Raw genomic sequence first — 22,572 nt, 5'->3', positions numbered from 1 at the left:
TTCTTCCAACGTATTTTATTATCCATAGTCTAGAAGTCCTTGTTTCAGGAGAACAGCTGCCCTCGATTTCTGTCTCTTCCCGATGCTCAGAAACTATCGGGGAGATGAAACCGGAAGGAAGGAAAGTCCTTCCGCTGGCTCTTGGTCTCGGAAAGCCCTTCAGGCTGTTTCTGAGCTCTTTATCACTGAGATCTCAGAAGAGCAGAACACAACGGATGCTGAAATATAAAAGCATGATCATGAGATGCCTGGAAAGCACAATGTCAGCAAAGCAACTAAGGACTCTCAATGCCCACAGGTTCCCACTTTGATTTCACTATTGCCCCAATTCACCCAGGCAAAACCTTAGCATCTGAATGCGGTCTGAATTGGAATCCAACAACATATATAAAAGTAAGGCACCCTCTTCTAGGACCTTTCCTTGTGACTGCACAACCACAGAAGAGCCCAGAACCTCATTGCAGATACTCATCAACATCCTACTGCTGTAGCCTCTTGTCTAAAGGTCTGTACCAGAAAGAAAAAGATGGCTTTCTTTGGTTCCTTTCCTCTTGCAATATGCCTACGGCCTGCTAGATGCCTTTCCCCATACACAATAATAATTTAAAAATTTCAGGTGAGTTTTCCCGGAGCTTTGTTCTTGATTTAAATGGGTTGACATACATACTCAGTGACATTTTGACAAAGAAAGATAGGGCAAAAACTGTGAAGGTTTTCAAAAAACATTAGGCAAATGAAGTATGCAGGCAGTGTTGGGGAAAGAGTGTGATGAACTGGAGACCTGCTACAAAGTGGAACCAGAAAAGCACACTCACTGCAGCTTTGATTGGTTCTTCACTGTTCCTTACTTGATCTATTCTGACACTGCAACACTTGTAGCACTCCCTCCAAATTGAAACATTTGCTCCCAGAAGGAGGGAAAAAAAAGACTCAGGAAAGTCAGGAGGTAAGCAAGCTACAAGAGGTCCAGGGAAAACGTAAGTTTGTGTGATTCTGTAGCCCTGCCCAGGCTCATAGAAACAGTAAGCAATTGCTCGAGAAGAGTCTAACCAGTCCAGCTATAGACTCTGGGACGGTAGAGCTGTTTGTAAGTGGTGCAGAAAGCTGCAGGGATGCAGTCCTTGTGAATCATCACAATGCTGAGGTACTTCTCTGTGAGGCAGCTGCTTTAGCGTCACCCCTGTTCCCCTGAGTTACCCTGTGCCCCTGTTAGTAACCCCAATAAAAGCACAGCTGGACTCTGGTGCAGCTGTTACTTGGGCCTGTTGTAAGTTCCCTTTCTGGGGTGAGTGTGTGTGTGTGTGTGTGTGTGTGTGTGTGTGTGTGTAAGTAATACAAGTCCCCAGGAAATCTCTCTCACACAACAGTCTGCCATCCCTTCTTGAGCATTAAAAGAACATGTAAACAAATTAGTACTGGGGGGAGTAAATCAAGCAGACCTACAGTTGTGCTAGCACATGGGTTGAGCATCATTCAGAAAAGATGTGTAAGAACTTGTGCCCGTATCAGGAGTCTTAAGATGTTTCTTAGACTTCTTGCTAGGTTCCTGACTCAAGAAATCCAATTAATTTGTTTTAGGTAATTTCTCTAACCAGAAAAATAAAGACCATTCACCAGTGTGGAAAAATACATTTTCTTTAGTATCTTTCTGAAATTCAGAAATTGATTGTGTAGATGTTTCCTAAGAGGCCTATAGGTAAGCCTTTTCCTGTGTTGATGACATCAGGAAACAAGGAGATGTGTGTAAAAGATATTAAGGGTTCAAGTAGACCTCTCTCTCGCTCTTGACAAAACCACAATGAAATATCTGACTAGTCATTTCCTCAGGATATAGGATATCATCAAACAAACTCACGTTTTTCCTGAATGGTACAGCTCCAGGGCTTTGTGGAGTTGGCTAAAAGGCAGCTGGTGAGTCACTAAAGGATCTATATTAATCTTATTTTGGAGATAATCAGTCACTATTTGGGGAATGCAGTCTCTGGTTTTATAATCTGCAAAACAAAAAGTTTATTATTTTTCACATATTATTAATATGTTATAAATAATATGACCTGAGACCAACCAGGCTGGTGAGATGGTTCAGTGGGCAGTGGCACTTGTGTTGAAACATGACAACCCAGATTAGATCTTTGGGACCCACGTGCTAGAAGGGGAGAAGAACCAACTCCAGCAAGTCATCCTCTGACCTCCTTGTGTATGTCCTGGTACACACACACACACACACACACACACACTCAAACACACAAGTAATAATAAAATAAGTGTAATAAAAAATAAGTATCTACCAAGCAAAAGAGTAAGAAAAAAAATCAGTGAATCATGATGGATGGGTAAGATACCCATTTTTATCATTGAACATGAAAGAGAAATCATTTGTGCCCAAGAAGCCACTGAGTGACAGTTGTTGTTTAAACATGGCTACTACAGACAGTTGTGTTACTTAGTTGTCTTTTAAATAAAATCTGGTCGGGGGCTGGGGATTTAGCTCAGTGGTAGAGCGCTTGCCTAGGAAACACAAGGCCCTGGGTTCGGTCCCCAGCTCCGAAAAAAAGAAAAAGACCAAAAAATAAATAAATAAATAAAATTTGATCAATGTTCATATTCCTGAGTTGAAAAGCAATCTTTTAACCTTATAGACCCACACTGGGATTGCCATTAAAAGACCATTTCCTCTCACAGGCATAGGGATGGCACGGGAAGGTTCTTTATATGCATACATAGAACTGACATGGGAACCATCTGGCATGGGAACCCTCTTCATGTGCACGGAGATGCCTACAAATTCTACTACATCCACATGCTGAGAATGACAGGTAGACTTTGTCTACATACATGGGGATTGCACAAGAACCCTTTCCGTCCACATGCATAGCAATGGCTTGGACACTCACCACTAGGTACATGGATAGAAATGCAAGTGTTAATTTTTCAAATCAGCTAATCAGTATTGATCATAAATAAGGATCTTTCTGGAACTATAGAAGCACCTGTTCAAAAATACCAGTTTAGTGCATCCAGTGACACTTAAGACACTACAAGACATTACTATTCAAGTTGCACAACAAACTTTGAAGCCATCAACACAGAAGCAAAGTTGATTAAATTATTTTGATTGTCATAAAACTATTTCTCTAGGAGAATAATTATAATCCTCAATGCCTCCACTATTTTATTAGCTAATTAAAATTAGTTTGATGGTTTGGGAAAATGCCTTGGTAAAGTACTTTCCATGAATTCATGGCCCCAGCACCTAGAGTAAATAGTCGGGCATGGTCGTTATGCACATGTAGTCTTAACATAGGAAAGTGGAGACAGGAGGATCCCTGGAACTCACTGGCCAGTTAGTCTTGTTCAGTTGGTGATCTCCAGTTAGCACGAGGGACACTGTGTCAAAAAAATGAAGCAAGACAGAAGAAGACATCTGATATCAAACTCTGGTCTTCACAGTCATGCTTGCACACCCTTACTCATACATGGTCATATACACACATAAATACATACACATACCTATATCATACTATACCCTCCCCAAATTTAAAAAAAAAAAACCAAGTAATTTGAAGAATGTTGCACTCATTTCAGGAGGAGTCTTTGGATTTACCCCAGATGTCTGGTCCCCTAAGGGGAGAAGCTAAGTGACCACACCCTTCTACTCATCCACCTACCTCCCAGACACACGCCCTTCAGCGTTTTCCCAGACAAAATCTTGGAGGCTTCAAGGGATAAGTGTGTGTCTGATGGAGCCAGCCCAACGATCAGACAGACGCCATAGCTGTGGTTGCAGGAGTTCCAAGCAGCAGCCTGAGGAGACAACAATGACCACCAGCACACCCCGTGATCGCACCAGCTACCCACGAAGGGAAAGGATCCTGCGTACACTACACTTTGAACTTCCCTTGGATAGATGCTACTTCAAATTCAACTCCATTCACCTCTGGGGTCGTGGGCGTCTCCTCAGAGAATCAGTGCAGCATAGAAAGAAAAGGTGCAAACTCTGCGACTTGTGGGGCTCAGGCAATGTCTTTAACTTCCTGTTCACTGTTTCCTTGCAGGGTTTCTCTGAGTAATGAATGCTTGGTCGCCCTTAAGACCTCCAGAGCCACACCAGTGTACAAGAGTAAGTGGTGTGTGTAACCAGACTGCCGAAAAGGCCGCGCGTCCGTTTGTCTGACTTTTTACTTCCTATGCTTTCCTGCTCATTTAATTTCTGCTAAAACAAAGCAGAACAGAACACAGTAAACATAGATGAAATTTGGGGAAGCCTCATTTAAAAAAAAAGAATTTTCTGTTGATCCATAGGTGCACATTTTTAAAATTTATTTTGTCTTCTTAACTCTGTTTCCTTTCTCTTCCCCTCAAATTTCACTGTACTGGTCTCTTTTTCTGTCACCTACATCCCTATACTAACGTTCTTCAGTCTTTGGCCAAGGAATTAGCCACACATTTCAATGTAACGAGTGTATGTATTCTCTTCTTTAACCTGTATGACTCAGGTGTTGGCACCCAGTTCGTTAATTCCTGTAGCCATAGAACTTGACACATGGAGGAACAGGGATTTGACAGTTTCTCAAATTCTGTTAGAAAACGCAGATAAATAAATGTGAATCCAATAATGTTCTTATTTAGGTATAAATAACCAGAATTGAGAAAAGTGAATTCCTGATGTCATGGCTCTTTGCCTGTTTAAAAATGTTGTATACAGTAACTCTATCTCTTCATACATATTGCTTTTGTGTAATGAAATGAGGCCGTGGGGTGAATTTATATTCCATTTTCCATCTGGGGCACACAGGCTCAGAGAATTTATAATTATGCATGCTCCCCACCCCCACCATGCCTGGCAAACACACCATGGTATCAACCTGTCCGATGGCCTCAAAGGCAAAGTCAACACCGACACCTGTCATTTCCTTCACCACCTCCTGGACAGGTTTCTCCAGCTTTTTAGGGTTGAGACAGTCGGTGACCCCCAAGGCTCTTGCCCGAGGAAACTTCTGCTCGTTGATGTCAACCCCGATGATTCTGGATGCACCAGAGGCTTTGCAGCCCATGACAATGGCTGAACCGACTCCTCCGAGTCCAAAAACCACACAGGTAGACCCAGGGGTGACCTGCAGACTCATAAAGTGTTAAAACTGGGCATAGGCAGTTAAGAAAATAACAGCGAGTTTAAAAAAAAACTACGAAGCTTTCTGAAACTTAGGTATATGACTTTGGTCATTCGGACAGGTTCAGCATGGTCCCCTCCCCCCCCAAACCCGAGAGCAAATAACTGCAATACATGGATAACACAAATTTAAATGAGGTGCAGTCAAACCTCTGAACTAAGACCACTCCATGGGTAGAGAGAGGTTTATTGGGGTGGGAGTGAGGAGGACAAACTGCTGGGCTGTGGTCTTGGGGAGGAAGCCTTGTGAGTTTCATTGGGGCAGGTTTCCAGAAGAGGTAGGTGGGAGGCCAGAACAGCTAGGGAGTTAGTGTGGGGGACTTTAAAATAATCCAAGCTGTTTGGGTTAATCAGGAACTAGATACGCCTTGCTATTGAGGACCGGGAAGGGAAGTTGTTGCTTTCCCAGTGAACAGAAACCTGCATTACGAGGTTTCTGAGGGATGCCATGTTTAGGTTTCTGTTTACAGATAAGAATCCTGTTTACTCGATAAGAATCCAGGCCTCATTCTTAGGACACAGTCAGCAGCAATGCCGGTCGAGCCCGCTTTGTGAACGAACAACAAACACCTTGCTCACCTTGGCTGAGTTAACCGCAGCCCCATAGCCTGTAGGGAAGCCACAGCTTATGAGGCAAACTTTATCCATAGGAGCGGCGTCATCAATCTTCACCACGGCAATCTCGGGCACGACAGTGTACTCTGTGAAGGAACTTGTGCGGAAAGAGTGATAAATCTTCCGCCCTCGGCAGGAAAAGCGGGAGGTCCCGTCCAGCATCACCCCAGAACAAGGAAGAACACTGTGGGGCGGTATTGCAGATAGACAAACGTACAGGCACAGACACGAGAGAAAAGAAAGAAGTGGTCACCATTGGGCACATTCATTCCATGTGGGCCATCTGATTAAAGGGCTGGGGACAAATGTACTGACTCTTGTTTCTCACAGAAGTTTCCTTTGAGGTGCAAGCAGGAGTCACATTCTCGACACTGTGGGATAATGAGGGTGAGGACTTTATCTCCTGTATGGGAGGGGGGGAGGAGATAAATCAATAAATTTGAAATTATTCATGGGATAAAAATATAATAAAATCTTACCCATCCTCTTGAAAACATGCTCTGGACAAATGACGGCAGCCAGGGTGACATCTGGCGTTACTTTAAAGAATAGGTCGTTTTACCTGGTTTCAGATCCTTATCAATAATTAAAGATGAGGAGACAATGCCTGCTGGCTAGATAGTTGTAGGACTGCTTTTCCCTACTTAGAAAATAGAACAACAGAACCGGGAAGGAGTCTCAGAGTCATCTGGTTCAATTCTTTTGCTTTCCATTTAAAAACTTCAACCCCTTGCTGGTCGTATCCTGTTTACTGTAGCCTGTCAGAGCTTCGTCTAGAGTCATCCCACTGACTCTGGCTCCCACACTGACATTCAGCAGGCCTCTGGCACTGGTTTACTTGTGATGAATTCGGAGCTGCTTCAACTTCAGGGAAAAAAGGTTCTGCCTCTCATACGTTCTTTCTGGAACAATGACTATAAAAGGTAGCTTTAAAGCCACGGAGCTCTGGAGAGGATTTTGATAAAGTTGGAGTCCTGTATCGGCTCACACCCCACTGAGGTACATAGTGTTAGACTGAGTGGGGCTGGGAAGAAGGTTAACCCACTCAGTCATCACAGACTCCAGAGGACTCAGACAGGGTCTACAGTGTTGTCTCTGTACTGGCCTGACCCATGCGTATTGTATAGGAAAATTCCTTAAGATGGCATTAAAAATCTCTTTACGTTTAGATAAAGCACATTTTACCTTTATTGACTCTACAAGTTTCTAGATACTAGATCTCATATCTAGAAGAAGTTCTAACCATTTCCTTCAAATGCCCATGATTGGTTCCTACAAAATTCCCCACAGAATCTGTCTAGCTAAAGAGGAGGTAGGCTGCAAACGGTCCTATTTATACTGCATTCTGGGAGATGCATATTTAGCCCTTCATCGTCATGCTTTTTCTTTGGTGCACAGTAGGCGTCTCATAATTGCTATACATTTTGCGAATAGACTGATGGCCACCAATGGCCTTGCTGTGCACTTTCTTAAGTTCTCTTTCCCAAGCCATGATGTTTCTAAGTCACCACAATCTACGAGCGATTGCCCATGCGCCGTGATTGTTTTAGGCATGTGCCAAGATCCTTTAGGAGGCAACTGGGAAAGATTCCTTGACATGGAACCATCATCCTGTCCTGTAACTTTCAAGCAGTTCCGTTCTAGTTGATTAAAACATTCACTCACTTGTCAAATGCTCCAACTTTGAAATGGGCACTATTCTAAAACATTCTGGAGGAGCAAAACATAGATCTTACCCTTAAGGATCTTTCAACCTGTTTAGAGGTTCTCTACCCTCATTTCAATCTTTATCTGGCTTTGGGTAGAGATCCGGGAACTGTTCTCCACACCGTCTATTTGCCAGGAAAGAGGTGACAGCAGGGTGCCGCTCTGGATCACTGGCCTAATTTGATGACAGGATACCCCATCAACTGGAAGAATCTAGAGGCAAGCCCTACTGAGTGCACCGACAGTGCAGGCAGAGTGCCTCCTCCACCATCAGGAGTTCCCTAGGCAAGCTGCTCTGAAGAGAATCCCATTTCCCATCTTCTACCTGGTTTCACAGAGCAAACTCCATCACCAACGCTCTCCACAATTCCTGCTCCTTCATGGCCCGGGATTAAAGGGAAGTTGGCCAAGAGTTCTCCTTTCAGCATGTGGTCATCAGAACCACAGATCCCTGAAGAGATCATCTGTATAGAAATTAAATGATCAAAGATACTTGGTTTATGACTTTTTTTTTCCCCTCCTGCCTTTGTGGCTGAGTGTTCAGATTTGCTTTGTTTGATACAAATTACCTCACTTGCCTCTGAAACAACGCTCAGGTATTCGAACAAAACCTGCCCTTAAAAGAGAGATCCCTTTCAAAAGGCCAGACCCTACTGCCTGCAGAGACCCTACCTCCCTGCAACTCTCTCTGTGACAGAGGTAAGAGGCAGCCTTTGCTGTGACTCTGAGAGTAGAGACCGGGGCCCTTCTGTGTTCTCTGTCTTGCCCACCATGTTGAACCAAATCATGTGATATAAAATTTTCCAACAGCCCCCATACCCACAACTTATAGAAGCCAGATTTCCCCTTTGTTCTGGGGATTGATGCAGAGATTTCTTAGGGGTATTTGCTTGGGAGTAAAGATGGCTCCCTATGAGGCGACTCTGGCCTCCCCACCATTCCTCTCGTGGTTGGTCTTTGTTTCTCTTTGGATCTCCCATTTTCACTTTTGAGGAAGTGTCCTTCAGGCTTTAAACAGAAATCTCTCTCCTTTACGACACAATGTTTCCATTCATTGTATCGTTTCTGTCTAAAGGCTTCCCCTTTCGGTCTCTGTTAGACTGTGTTTCTGTTTGACGTTCCTCCTCTGCAGCCTTGGGGCCTGAGCATGGCCCTGAAGCCCTTTCTCCCAAGAAACTCCATCCTTGGACTGCCCACTGCTGATTTATTATTGCTTCTTTTATTATAGCTGACAAGAAGAGCATAGAATGTAGGTATGGAGGAAGGGAGACCCAGAGACTTAGAATGATTTACCTAAGGTCACATGGCCTCATGCTCAGACCTTGTATTAACTTAAGCCTTTATAAAAATCTAGTCTATATTACCCATCTGGTGAAGATTTGTTGAAACAAAAAGGTTTCGTTTTCGTTTTTGGAAATATTAATAATAGCTACCACTATCAAGAAACACAAAAGTTTAGGTGCCATATTGTGAAGTTTAATGTTTTGGGTAAATCCATTTTCAGAACTTCAAGCCTATACATTGAAATTTTTCTTTGAGGCTGTTTTTGGGCAGAGTGGCATACAGTTGTAATCTTAGTACTTGGGAGGGAGGGGCAGGTGGATTTCTGAATTTGAGGCAAGCCTGGTCTACATAGTGAATTCCAATATAGCCAGGGTATTTTTAGCATTTGGGAGGCAGACACAGGCATTTTATGAGTGCAAGGCCAGCCTGGACTACTACATAAAGAGCTCTAGGCCAGCCAGGGATACATAGTGGGAGGGGGAGATAAGATTATAGAACAAGGTTAAGTTAAATGAACTAATACTGCAATATTTAATTGTCTTTGGGAAGTTCGAAATCCTCTTAGATAATTACTTAAGATTTCTTGTCTATGGTTGCCTGACCCCTCTACATTAGATCTTCCCAAATGAAGCATCATATCCACAAAAGCCTATGTCTTCTAGGTCCTGGAAGAATGCAGAAAAGCAGTCAGTGGGTCTCCACCATCTGTGCTGGAAGTGGTGACTAGGACACCAGACAAAGTCATGTCTGCATTCAACAAGTGGGAGAAAAGATGTAACAGAGAGAAATACCCAGGTTTGGGGTCCTCGCTGTGTAAAAATGGCTTCAAGATGCTACCAAAGGCGAGAAATGCTTTTATATATGGAGGAGGCCCCACGTCCCTGTGTATAGCTTGCTGTGTATAGCAAATGAGAGTATGTGATTGTCTGGGGCCTTGGTTCCTAGAAGAAGCTAGAAAGGTATACTGGGCATATCCAGTCTCTAGCTTAGATTTTCATCAAGGGTTCAATGTCATAATGCTTCCTTCTTGATGCTGAAGTCTCTGACCTGGTGGGGTAGCCTGCATGTCTGATCTAGTTTATAGCCATTATGGGTTAGGAGCACAGCAGCCTAAGAGCAGCAACCAGTTAACTAGGAAACATTGTAGACTCAATCATCGGGCTCGACACAGAATATGTACCGAGTGCTGTCCAGGTTTGTGAGGAATAAGGGGACATGACCCTGTGCCCTGCTTAAACCCTGTGCTCTGCCACACCCGTCACGCTCATTTTGCCCTCAGTGTCTCTCTCGCACACACTGGCCAATGTGTTGGTAATTTACTGAGTGGGAGTTCCTTAGTTTTCTGTTTTGCCTTCCATCCCTCATCTGTCTCTCTCTCTCTCTCTCTCTCTCTCTCTCTCTCTCTCTCTCTCTCTTCATCCAAGATTTACTTTTTAGTATTTAGAAATTCCTAGTTTTATATTTACCCATGAGTATGCATGCATATCTAGGGATATGTGCACACAAATGCTGCTGCCTGTGAAGGACAGAAGGAGTGGAATCCCCTGGAACTGGGTCGTTATGAGACAAAATACACTTGGGTGCTGGGAACTGAACTCAGGTCCTCTGGACCAGCAATAAGTACTTACTGCCTTCTTCCCAGCCTGTTCTTCGGCTTTCTCCTTCCTTCCTTCCTTCCTTCTTTCCTTCCTTCCTTCCCTTCTTTCCTTCCTTCCCTTCTTTCCTTCCTTCCCTTCCTTCCCTTCCTTCCCTTCCTGGCATCTTGCCAACACCTATCATTTGTTGTTTATTTTTTCTTTCTCTCTTCCTCTTGTAACCCCTGACCCCCATCCTGAATCTCACCCTACCTTGCTGAGCCGTTATGGGCAGGAGTTATGGGCCTTTTTGTAGTTGTTGTATGTGGTGTGTCTAGTGTTGAATTTCCTCGGTAAACCAAAAACAGACAGGTGAATTTAATGTGTGCTACAGTGTGGATAAACCTATGGGTCTGGTGGCCCATGTGGTAAAGGACTGGCCCCAGATACTCTGAGAGATGCTGGGGCTTTTAGGCAGGGGGCCTAGCTGGGGACTGTTGGATCACTGGGTGAATGCCTCTGAAGAGAATCGTCCCTTCACCCTCTGGCTGGACATGCTGAGATGAGCTGAGATGTTCTCCTCATCATAGATTAAACATAATGAGGATAAATAGATCCTGGGCTGAACGCTTTCAAACCTTAACCCAGAATGAGCCTTTTGTCTTTCTAAGTTAATTATCTTAGGTATCTAGTGATGGTGAGAGAAAACTAGTACCACAGGCTGTTAAAGTCTAGTCAATACATCCTTGATCCTTAAGACTAAATGGCCTTGTGAAATTCAAGGTGCTGGGTTGAACATTTGACTGGGAAGTGGTGAGGGAGATAGCGTGAGTCTGTGCTTTTCTAGACGTTGTCTGAGCTCTGTGCAATATCTGTTGCGTTTTGGAAACCATGCATCTTGCAGTCCCTGTGTTGTTTCTGGAAGATGAAGTTGCCTCTTAGTCTCTCTTTCCGGATGGGTTTTCAGAGGCCAATACAATGTGTAGGCTTAAATCACGAGAGGGGACTAAGGAGTCTCTTAGTCACAGCGTGCGCATTGCCCTAATCTTTTGTATCATACGGTGTGGGTACATGCATGCCAGTCTCTCAAAACAAAATAAAAAACACCCTAAAAGCAAAACCATGAGACTGAAAAAAAACCCTTTGGATAACACTGAAAAATACATAGGCGTGTAACAGTACATGGTTTAAGGTAGAGATACTGTAATTAAAGCACAATGATCATAGGCAATGAGTTTGCCAATGCTTAGAGTCATTAAGAATATGCGCATATCCTTCCTGGTTGCTGCCGCCGCAGAGAGCCCGTGGGCAGCACCCCGAGAGCAAACTTGAGCCTCGGGACCACAGGTAAGACCAACTTGTCTGCTGCAAGAAAGCTGCCTGGTGAAATCGGGACACACAGAGGCAGAATTCCTCTAGGACCGGGCACGTCCTGTGTTTACCGGAAGTCCCACACCCTCGGATCCCGGCCCGCAGCAGCTCTCTGCTCCCAGACCCCATGGGAAAGAGACCTCACCGCCTGGTCAGGTGGGCACTTCTGAGGCTGCAGAGCGGAAGAGACCACCAACACTGCCCACCCCTGCCCACATCCCTGGCCCAAGAGGAAACTGTATAAGGCCTCTGGGCTCCCGTGGGGGAGGGCCCAGGAGAGGCAGGACTCCTGCCTGAGACACCGCTGGAACCTGAAGGAAGCAGACCGGATAAACAGTTCTCTGCACCCAAATCCCGTGGGAGGGAGAGCTAAACCTTCAGAGAGGCAGACAAGCCTGGGAAACCAGAAGAGACTGCTCTCTGTACATACATATCGGACGCCAGAGGAAAACACCAAAGGCCATCTGGAACCCTGGTGCACTGAAGCTCCCGGAAGGGGCGGCACAGGTCTTCCTGGTTGCTGCCGCCGCAGAGAGCCCGTGGGCAGCACCCCACGAGCGAACTTGAGCCTCGGGACCACAGGTAAGACCAACTTTTCTGCTGCAAGAAAGCTGTCTGGTGAACTCAAGACACAGGCCCACAGGAACAGCTGAAGACCTGTAGAGAGGAAAAACTACACGCCCGAAAGCAGAACACTCTGTCCCCATAACTGGCTGAAAGAAAACAGGAAAACAGGTCTACAGCACTCCTGACACACAGGCTTATAGGACAGTCTAGCCACTGTCAGAAATAGCAGAACAAAGTAACACTAGAGATAATCTGATGGCGAGAGGCAAGCGCAGGAACCCAAGCAACAGAAACCAAGACTACATGGCATCATCGGAGCCCAATTCTCCCACCAAAACAAACATGGAATATCCAAACACACCAGAAGAGCAAGATCTAGTTTAAAATCATATTTGATCATGATGCTGGAGGACTTCAAGAAAGACGTGAAGAACTCCCTTAGGGAAACACAGGAAAACATTAATAAACAAGTAGAAGGCTACAGAGAGGAAGCGCAAAAATCCCTGAAAGAATTCCAGGAAAACACAATCAAACAGTTGAAGGAATTAAAAATGGAAATAGAAGCAATCAAGAAAGAACACATGGAAACAACCCTGGATATAGAAAACCAAAAGAAGAGACAAGGAGCTGTAGATACAAGCTTCACCAACAGAATACAAGAGATGGAAGAGAGAATCTCAGGAGCAGAAGATTTCATAGAAATCATTGACTCAACTGTCAAAGATAATGTGAAGCGGAAAAAGCTACTGGTCCAAAACATACAGGAAATCCAGGACTCAATGAGAAGATCAAACCTAAGGATAATAGGTATAGAAGAGAGTGAAGACTCCCAGCTCAAAGGACCAGTAAATATCTTCAACAAAATCATAGAAGAAAACTTCCCTAACCTAAAAAAAGAGATACCCATAGGCATACAAGAAGCCTACAGAACTCCAAATAGATTGGACCAGAAAAGAAACACCTCCCGTCACATAATAGTCAAAACACCAAACGCACAAAATAAAGAAAGAATATTAAAAGCAGTAAGGGAAAAAGGTCAAGTAACATATAAAGGCAGACCTATCAGAATCACACCAGACTTCTCGCCAGAAACTATGAAGGCCAGAAGATCCTGGACTGATGTCATACAGACCCTAAGAGAACACAAATGCCAGCCCAGGTTACTGTATCCTGCAAAACTCTCAATTAACATAGATGGAGAAACCAAGATATTCCATGACAAAACCAAATTTACACAATATCTTTCTACAAATCCAGCACTACAAAGGATAATAAATGGTAAAGCCCAACATAAGGAGGCAAGCTATACCCTAGAAGAAGCAAGAAATTAATCGTCTTGGCAACAAAACAAAGAGAATGAAAGCACACAAACATAACCTCACATCCAAATATGAATATAACGGGAAGCAATAATCACTATTCCTTAATATCTCTCAACATCAATGGCCTCAACTCCCCAATAAAATGACATAGATTAACAAACTGGATATGCAACGAGGACCCTGCATTCTGCTGCCTACAGGAAACACACCTCAGAGACAAAGACAGATACTACCTCAGAGTGAAAGGCTGGAAAACAACTTTCCAAGCAAATGGTCAGAAGAAGCAAGCTGGAGTAGCCATTCTAATATCAAATAAAATCAATTTTCAACTAAAAGTCATCAAAAAAGATAAGGAAGGACACTTCATATTCATCAAAGGAAAAATCCACCAAGATGAACTCTCAATCCTAAATATCTATGCCCCAAATACAAGGGCACCTACATACGTAAAAGAAACCTTACTAAAGCTCAAAACACACATTGCACCTCACACAATAATAGTGGGAGATTTCAACACCCCACTCTCATCAATGGACAGATCATGGAAACAGAAATTAAACAGAGATGTAGACAGACTAAGAGAAGTCATGAGCCAAATGGACTTAACGGATATTTATAGAACATTCTATCCTAAAGCAAAAGGATATACCTTCTTCTCAGCTGCTCATGGTACTTTCTCCAAAATTGACCATATAATTGGTCAAAAAACGGGCCTCAACAGGTACAGAAAGATAGAAATAATCCCATGCGTGCTATCGGACCACCAAGGCCTAAAACTGGTCTTCAATAACAATCAAGGAAGAATGCCCACATATACTTGGAAATTGAACAATGCTCTACTCAATGATAACCTGGTCAAGGAAGAAATAAAGAAAGAAATTAAAAACTTTTTAGAATTTAATGAAAATGAAGGTACAACATACCCAAACTTATGGGACACAATGAAAGCTGTGCTAAGAGGAAAACTCATAGCGCTGAGTGCCTGCAGAAAGAAACAGGAAAGAGCATATGTCAGTAGCTTGACAGCACACCTAAAAGCTCTAGAACAAAAAGAAGCAAATACACCCAGGAGGAGTAGAAGGCAGGAAATAATCAAACTCAGACTGAAATCAACCAAGTAGAAACAAAAAGGACCATAGAAAGAATCAACAGAACCAAAAGTTGGTTCTTTGAGAAAATCAACAAGATAGATAAACCCTTAGCCAGACTAACGAGAGGACACAGAGAGTGCGTCCAAATTAACAAAATCAGAAATGAAAAGGGAGACATAACTACAGATTCAGAGGAAATTCAAAAAAATCATCAGATCTTACTATAAAAGCCTATATTCAACAAAACTTGAAAATCTGCAGGAAATGGACAATTTCCTAGACAGTTACCAGGTACCGAAGTTAAATCAGGAACAGATAAACCAGTTAAACAACCCCATAACTCCTAAGGAAATAGAAGCAGTCATTAAAGGTCTCCCAACCAAAAAGAGCCCAGGTCCAGACGGGTTTAGTGCAGAATTCTATCAAACCTTCATAGAAGACCTCATACCAATATTATCCAAACTATTCCACAAAATTGAAACAGATGGATCACTACCGAATACCTTCTACGAAGCCACAATTACTCTTATACCTAAACCACACAAAGACACAACAAAGAAAGAGAACTTCAGACCAATTTCCCTTATGAATATCGACGGAAAAATACTCAACAAAATTCTGGCAAACCGAATCCAAGAGCACATCAAAACAATCATCCACCATGACCAAGTAGGCTTCATCCCAGGCATGCAGGGATGGTTTAATATACGGAAAACCATCAACGTGATCCATTATATAAACAAACTGAAAGAACAAAACCACATGATCATTTCATTAGACGCTGAGAAAGCATTTGACAAAATTCAACACCCCTTCATGATAAAAGTCCTGGAAAGAATAGGAATTCAAGGCCCATACCTGAACATAGTAAAAGCCATATACAGCAAACCAGTTGCTAACATTAAACTAAATGGAGAGAAACTTGAAGCAATCCCACTAAAATCAGGGACTAGACAAGGCTGCCCACTCTCTCCCTACTTATTCAATATAGTTCTTGAAATTCTAGCCAGAGCAATCAGACAACAAAAGGAGATCAAGGGGATACAGATCGGAAAAGAAGAGGTCAAAATATCACTATTTGCAGATGATATGATAGTATATTTAAGTGATCCCAAAAGTTCCACCAGAGAACTACTAAAGCTGATAAACAACTTCAGCAAAGTGGCTGGGTATAAAATTAACTCAAATAAATCAGTTGCCTTCCTCTATACAAAAGAGAAACAAGCCGAGAAAGAAATTAGGGAAACGACACCCTTCATAATAGACCCAAATAATATAAAGTACCTCGGTGTGACTTTAACAAAGCAAGTAAAAGATCTGTACAATAAGAACTTCAAGACACTGAAGAAGGAAATTGAAGAAGACCTCAGAAGATGGAAAGATCTCCCATGCTCATGGATTGGCAGGATTAATATAGTAAAAATGGCCATTTTACCAAAAGCAATCTACAGATTCAATGCAATCCCCATCAAAATACCAATCCAATTCTTCAAAGAGTTAGACAGAACAATTTGCAAATTCATCTGGAATAACAAAAAACCCAGGATAGCTAAAGCTATCCTCAACAATAAGAGGACTTCAGGGGGAATCACAATCCCTGAACTCAAGCAGTATTACAGAGCAATAGTGATAAAAACTGCATGGTATTGGTACAGAGACAGACAGATAGACCAATGGAATAGAATTGAAGACCCAGAAATGAACCCACACACCTATGGTCACTTGATTTTTGACAAAGGAGCCAAAACCATCAAATGGAAAAAAGATAGCATTTTCAGCAAATGGTGCTGGTTCAACTGGAGGTCAACATGTAGAAGAATGCAGATTGATCCATGCTTATCACCCTGTACAAAGCTTAAGTCCAAGTGGATCAAGGACCTCCACATCAAACCAGACACACTCAAACTAATAGAAGAAAAACTAGGGAAGCATCTGGAACACATGGGCACTGGAAAAAATTTCCTGAACAAAACACCAATGGCTTATGCTCTAAGATCAAGAATCGACAAATGGGATCTCATAAAACTGCAAAGCTTCTGTAAGGCAAAGGACACGGTGGTTAGGACAAAACAGCAACCAACAGATTGGGAAAAGATCTTTACCAATCCTACAACAGATAGAGGCCTTATATCCAAAATATACAAAGAACTCAAGTAGTTAGACCGCAGGGAAACAAATAACCCTATTAAAAAATGGGGTTCAGAGCTAAACAAAGAATTCACAGCTGAGGAATGCCGAATGGCTGAGAAACACCTAAAGAAATGTTCAACATCTTTAGTCATAAGGGAAATGCAAATCAAAACAACCCTGAGATTTCACCTCACACCAGTGAGAATGGCTATGATCAAAAACTCAGGGGACAACAGACGCTGGCGAGGATGTGGAGGAAGAGGAACACTCCTCCATTGTTGGTGGGATTGCAAACTGGTACAACCATTCTGGAAATCAGTCTGGAGGATCCTCAGAAAATTGGACATTGAACTGCCTGAGGATCCAGCTATACCTCTCTTGGGCATATACCCAAAAGATGCCCCAACATATAAAAAAGACACGTGTTCCACTATGTTCATTGCAGCCTTATTTATAATAGCCAGAAGCTGGAAAGAACCCAGATGCCCTTCAACAGAGGAATGGATACAGAAAATGTGGTACATCTACACAATGGAATATTACTCAGCTATCAAAAACAACGACTTTATGAAATTCGTAGGCAAATGGTTGGAACTGGAAAACATCATCCTGAGTGAGCTAACCCAATCACAGAAAGACATACATGGCATGCACTCATTGATAAGTGGCTATTAGCCCAAATGCTTGAATTACCCTAGATGCCTAGAACAAATGAAACTCAAGACGGATGATCAAAATGTGAATGCTTCACTCCTTCTTTAAAAGGGGAACAAGAATACCCTTGGCAGGGAAGAGAGAGGCAAAGATTAAAACAGAGACTGAAGGAACACCCATTCAGAGCCTGCCCCACATGTGGCCCATACATATACAGCCACCCAATTAGACAAGATGGATGAAGCAAAGAAGTGCAGACCGACAGGAGCCGGATGTAGATCGCTCCTGAGAGACACAGCCAGAATACAGCAAATACAGAGGCGAATGCCAGCAGCAAACCACTGAACTGAGAATAGGACCCCCGTTGAAGGAATCAGAGAAAGAACTGGAAGATCTTGAAGGGGCTCGAGACCCCATATGTACAACAATGCTAAGCAACCAGAGCTTCCAGGGACTAAGCCACTACCTAAAGACTATACATGGACTGACCCTGGACTCTGACCTCATAGGTAGCAATGAATATCCTAGTAAGAGCACCAGTGGAAGGGGAAGCCCTGGGTCCTGCTAAGACTGAACCCCCAGTGAACTAGACTGGTGGGGCGAGGGCGGCAATGGGGGGAGGGTTGGGAGGGGAACACCCATAAGGAAGGGGATGGGAGAGGGGGATGTTTGCCCGGATACCGGGAAAGGGAATAACACTCGAAATGTATATAAGAAATACTCAAGTTAATAAAAAAAAAAGAATATGCACACATACCCACATACAGGCATAAATACATATGCATATTTTAAAACTAATAAGTAAGTAATAAACTCAAAAACGAATCTTAAAAAACAAAAAAGGAATATGTGGCATATGCTTACAGTCTCCACACTCAGGAGGTTGAAGCAGGAGGGTTGTCAGTTTGAAGACATATATATATATATATATATATATATATATATATATATATATATATATATATATATATATATATATATTCTGTCTCAAACAAATGAGTATCTCTAAATATTCAATATATCACTTATTTACTTTACAATCTTTTATCGAGAAAAGTGGGGAGAGTGATATGCAGAAAATGCTTAGGTCATTGTACGTGTCTATGCCTATGAACGTTTTTAAATAGATTTGTTTATTTTAAGTGTGTATGTGTTTCGCCTGCACTGTTGCCCGTGCACCATATGCATACAGTGTCTGTGGGGGCCAGAGAGGGCACTGGATCCCTTGAAGCTGGAGTTACAAATGGCTGCCATTGTAGGTGCTGGGAATAGAACCTGGGTCCTCTGAAATGCTCCTAGCTGCCGAGCTGTCTCTCTAGCCCTTACATCTATTTTTAGAGTGTAGCGTTATTTTCTTTGGTCTTCAAAAGTGAACGCTGGCCAACATCAACTTACCTTAATACGAACTTCACCAGACTTCGGTGGTTCAACTTGTACTTCCTCAATTGAAAGAGGAGAATTTTCTGCCCAGGCAATGGCTGCCCGGCATGTGATCGTCTAACAGACATGAAATGAGATAGCGATCATAAAGTACACCTCATTTTCTCTTCTGATCACATTTGCTATTATTGTCAAAGTATGAAAGTCACAGGGAGAGAGCCAAAAATAGATAAATATAAGTAAGACTTGCATTTCAAAAGTAAACCACTGAGAATTTAATACATTTCTCTCAAATCTTTCAAAATACATTTTACCTAAAAATTTTAATAACTTAAAAATAGTTTGACATCATTTTGTATATGGACATTTGCTTCCTCCTTTTCCTCCTCCTCCTCTTCCTCTTCCTTCTCCTCCCCCTCCTTCTTTCTTGTCTTCTTTCTAAAACAGTCAGTATTTACTGAACCATTACCTACACCAACATGTTTATAAGTATTTCTCCTGACTTTGAAGAACTTGTTAGTCACAGTTTACAACAACCACTTTATTTGGGTATATCCTAATTTCCTTAATAATTACCTAGACACGGCAGTGTTTCTATTGCTTTTATTTTACAAAAGGTATTGCAGTGAACATATTTGTTCATGTTTTTGTTCTGTTTTGTTGTTCTGTTTGTCTTTTCTTTTGTTTGTTTTGTTTGGGGGAGGTGTTAGTTTGTTTCCTTAAGTGAAAATTTCTTTGGAAGGATGGAGTCATTACTAGTGCTATGCTGATTTCCAAATCTCTTTCCAGAAAGATTAAATCACTTGACACACTCCCCGGAATAACAAGTAGTCTATGCTATCATGTATTTCATTTTAATTAGCATTGGCTATATCATTAAACAAAATATTGGGCAGGCAGAAAAAGCATAGTATCTTCGTTAGTATTTTTCAGTGTATTGGTGAGGGTATTCAGTATGGTTAGGAGATCTGTAGAAGGCTTGGTCCTGTGTTTACAGATCTATTGGCATCTTGTTTCTTTTGTTAATGCAAATGTTTCTTTAAACGTCACAGGAGAAACTTGTTGCCTGTCAGCTCCTCCTACACGATTTTTTCCTCTGCTGTTTTGCTTATATCAATTTTGGTTGAAATTATGCATATGTTTTGTGATGTTTGTTTATAGAAGTCTCTTCCTTTGCTATTTATTCCCTTTCTACAGACAGAAATGTCTCTGTGTAGTAAGGAATGTTTCTTATTCTCTCTTTGAAGTTTTGTTAGTTTGATTTTTAAACACTTAACTCTTATGTTTAACTGGAGATTATTTTGTTGTATAATGTGAAGCTAGAATTTAATGAGTTGACCCAGGATAGCATGGGTTACCATTCTTTTCTACCCTTTCTCCTCACATTAGCACTGATGCTGCAGAACGAATTCTTATTTTTCCAGACTTCTCTTTGGAAACTGTTTCTATTGCCCTGGATGTGCATTCTCACAACAGTTTCTTCTTTAATGAGTAGACTAGCTTAACTTTTAGATTTAATACCTGGTGATACTAGTTTGTATAACTTGAAATGTGTGCCACATGTAGGTATAACTTTTGCATTGGTAATTGTAAGTCAAGTAAATCTGTTGTGCCTTCAAGAAATTTAGACTCCAGTGGAAAAGATCATACAGGAGTTTATCACATAAAGAAAAGAGAAAGGTGTCACAAGAGTGTCCAAGTAAAGGTATAGAAAATACTACTGTTGTCTGAGCACACCATTAGAGTAATTTTGCTTTCACTCAAAAGTTTCATTAAAAGATAACTTTCAGGGAAAAAATTCCTTATTTCAAAAGCAGTACACACATAACTCAAACACTAAGTTACACAGATAAATGTGAGGGGAGGAAACACGGGAAACTTGGCATCCAGATCTCACCACTGCTAACAATATCGGGTAAGTTCTTCAATGGGAATTCTGTGTGCACTGTGTGTTTCTATGACCACACTGAGCGAGCTGGGCACAGGCTGATGTTCCATATAATGTGATGAGTAATTTTCAGGTGCTCTTTCTTTATTGACCACTTACCACTCACTGACTAATACATTGTAACCGCAGCTTCCTAATATTTAATACACTGTAACTGCAGCTTCCTAATATTTAATATATTGTAACCGCAGCTTCCTAATATTTAATACACTGTAACCGCAGCTTCCTAATATTTAATACACTTTAACTGCAGCTTCCTAATATTTAATACACTGTAACCGCAGCTTTCTAATATTTAATATGCTGTAACTGCAGCTTCCTAATATTTAATACACTGTAACCGCAGCTTCCTAATATTTAATACGTTGTAACTGCAGCTTCCTAATATTTAATACACTGTAACTGCAGCTTCCTAATATTTAATATGCTGTAACTGCAGCTTCCTAATATTTAATACGCTGTAACCGCAGCTTCCTAATATTTAATACGCTGTAACTGCAGCTTTCTAATATTTAATACACTGTAACTGCAGCTTCCTAATATTTAATACCCTGTAACTGCAGCTTCCTAATATTTAATACGCTGTAACTGCAGCTTCCTAATATTTAATACACTGTAACTGCAGCTTCCTAATATTTAATATACTGTAACCGCAGCTTCCTAATATTTAATACCCTGTAACCGCAGCTTCCTAATATTTAATACCCTGTAACTGCAGCTTCCTAATATTTAATACGCTGTAACTGCAGCTTCCTAATATTTAATACACTGTAACTGCAGCTTCCTAATATTTAATATACTGTAACCGCAGCTTCCTAATATTTAATACCCTGTAACCGCAGCTTCCTAATATTTAATACCCTGTAACTGCAGCTTCCTAATATTTAATACGCTGTAACTGCAGCTTCCTAAGAGTCCACAGATGCTGCTTTCATCCATGCTTTGTCATGATGTCTGACCATGATGCTGTCAACCTGTTCCTAGGAACATACAAGAGGGACACTTTCCCTGGTGTCCATTTCCAGATCAAGGTCCCTCCCAGAGTACATGCAGATCGCATGTCAGCCTCTTAAGTTTCTAGACAAAACGGTAGACAAATCTTAAAGATTTTCCTACAGTATTAGTAAATGATCCCTTGTAAACTTGTCAGAAGTCCATTCTCCAAGCAGTGGAGGAAGACTTTCCACGTCTTGGAAAAGTTTGAGTATTGTTGTCATTAAAACATGACAACTGGGGTTGGGGATTTAGCTCAGTGGTAGAGCGCTTGCCTAGCAAGCACAAGGCCCTGGGTTCGGTCCCCAGCTCAAAAAAAAAAATGACAACTATCCGCTCTGAGAGCACAGAATCTGAACTGATGGCTGGGAAGGTGACTTGGGGCCCTCACAGAGAAGTTCACTCACCTTTCCCAGGGTATCCATGGTGACTTTTCTGGTTTCATGTGTGTCCTTTGGGTACATCTGAAGAGGCTTTGATTCTGAAGCTTGGAAACCCAGGCCAAGCATTTATAGAGTTCATGAAACCGAAAGCCATTAAAAGTAATTAGCCTATCAAGATGGAGACTACCAGAAGGAGGAGTGGAGGGCTTGAAAGAATATGAAAGACCAGGACAGGACAATGAGGGAGGAGATAGATTGACAACCGTGGTATGAGGGGGGAGGGTAATAAGAGAGGATATTAGCAGCCAAGGTGGTGGGTGGGACAGAGTCAACTTGAAGAGGAGGCAGTGGCAAGGGGCTACGAGACACTGCAGAAAAATGTG

At 42.0% G+C, this 22,572-nt stretch overlaps 1 protein-coding gene across 2 annotated transcripts; it reads right to left on the bottom strand.

Moving 5' to 3' along the window:
- Adh6a (alcohol dehydrogenase 6A (class V)) lies at positions 1 to 22,283 on the bottom strand. 2 transcript variants are annotated; one of them, XM_006233371.5, is made up of 9 exons: positions 22,214 to 22,283; positions 18,881 to 18,982; positions 7,818 to 7,956; positions 6,101 to 6,188; positions 5,750 to 5,969; positions 4,854 to 5,114; positions 3,669 to 3,804; positions 1,856 to 1,994; positions 1 to 218 (listed from the first exon to the last, which is right to left on the bottom strand). In XM_006233371.5, exons 1-9 carry the CDS (start codon positions 22,268 to 22,270, stop codon positions 194 to 196), a joined length of 1,167 nt encoding a protein of 388 aa, XP_006233433.4. In that variant the 5' UTR covers positions 22,271 to 22,283; the 3' UTR covers positions 1 to 193. The 2 variants fall into 2 exon arrangements, with proteins under 2 accessions (XP_006233433.4, NP_001099945.1); NM_001106475.1 differs by lacking the exons at positions 18,881 to 18,982; positions 22,214 to 22,283 and having other exon boundaries at positions 3 to 218; positions 7,818 to 7,969.
- Between the last annotated feature and the right edge of the window lie 289 nt (positions 22,284 to 22,572).

Source organism: Rattus norvegicus, chromosome 2 (genome assembly GCF_036323735.1).
Source record: "Rattus norvegicus strain BN/NHsdMcwi chromosome 2, GRCr8, whole genome shotgun sequence".
Lineage (NCBI taxonomy): Eukaryota > Metazoa > Chordata > Mammalia > Rodentia > Muridae > Rattus > Rattus norvegicus.
This window is presented reverse-complemented; position numbering and strand designations above follow the sequence as displayed.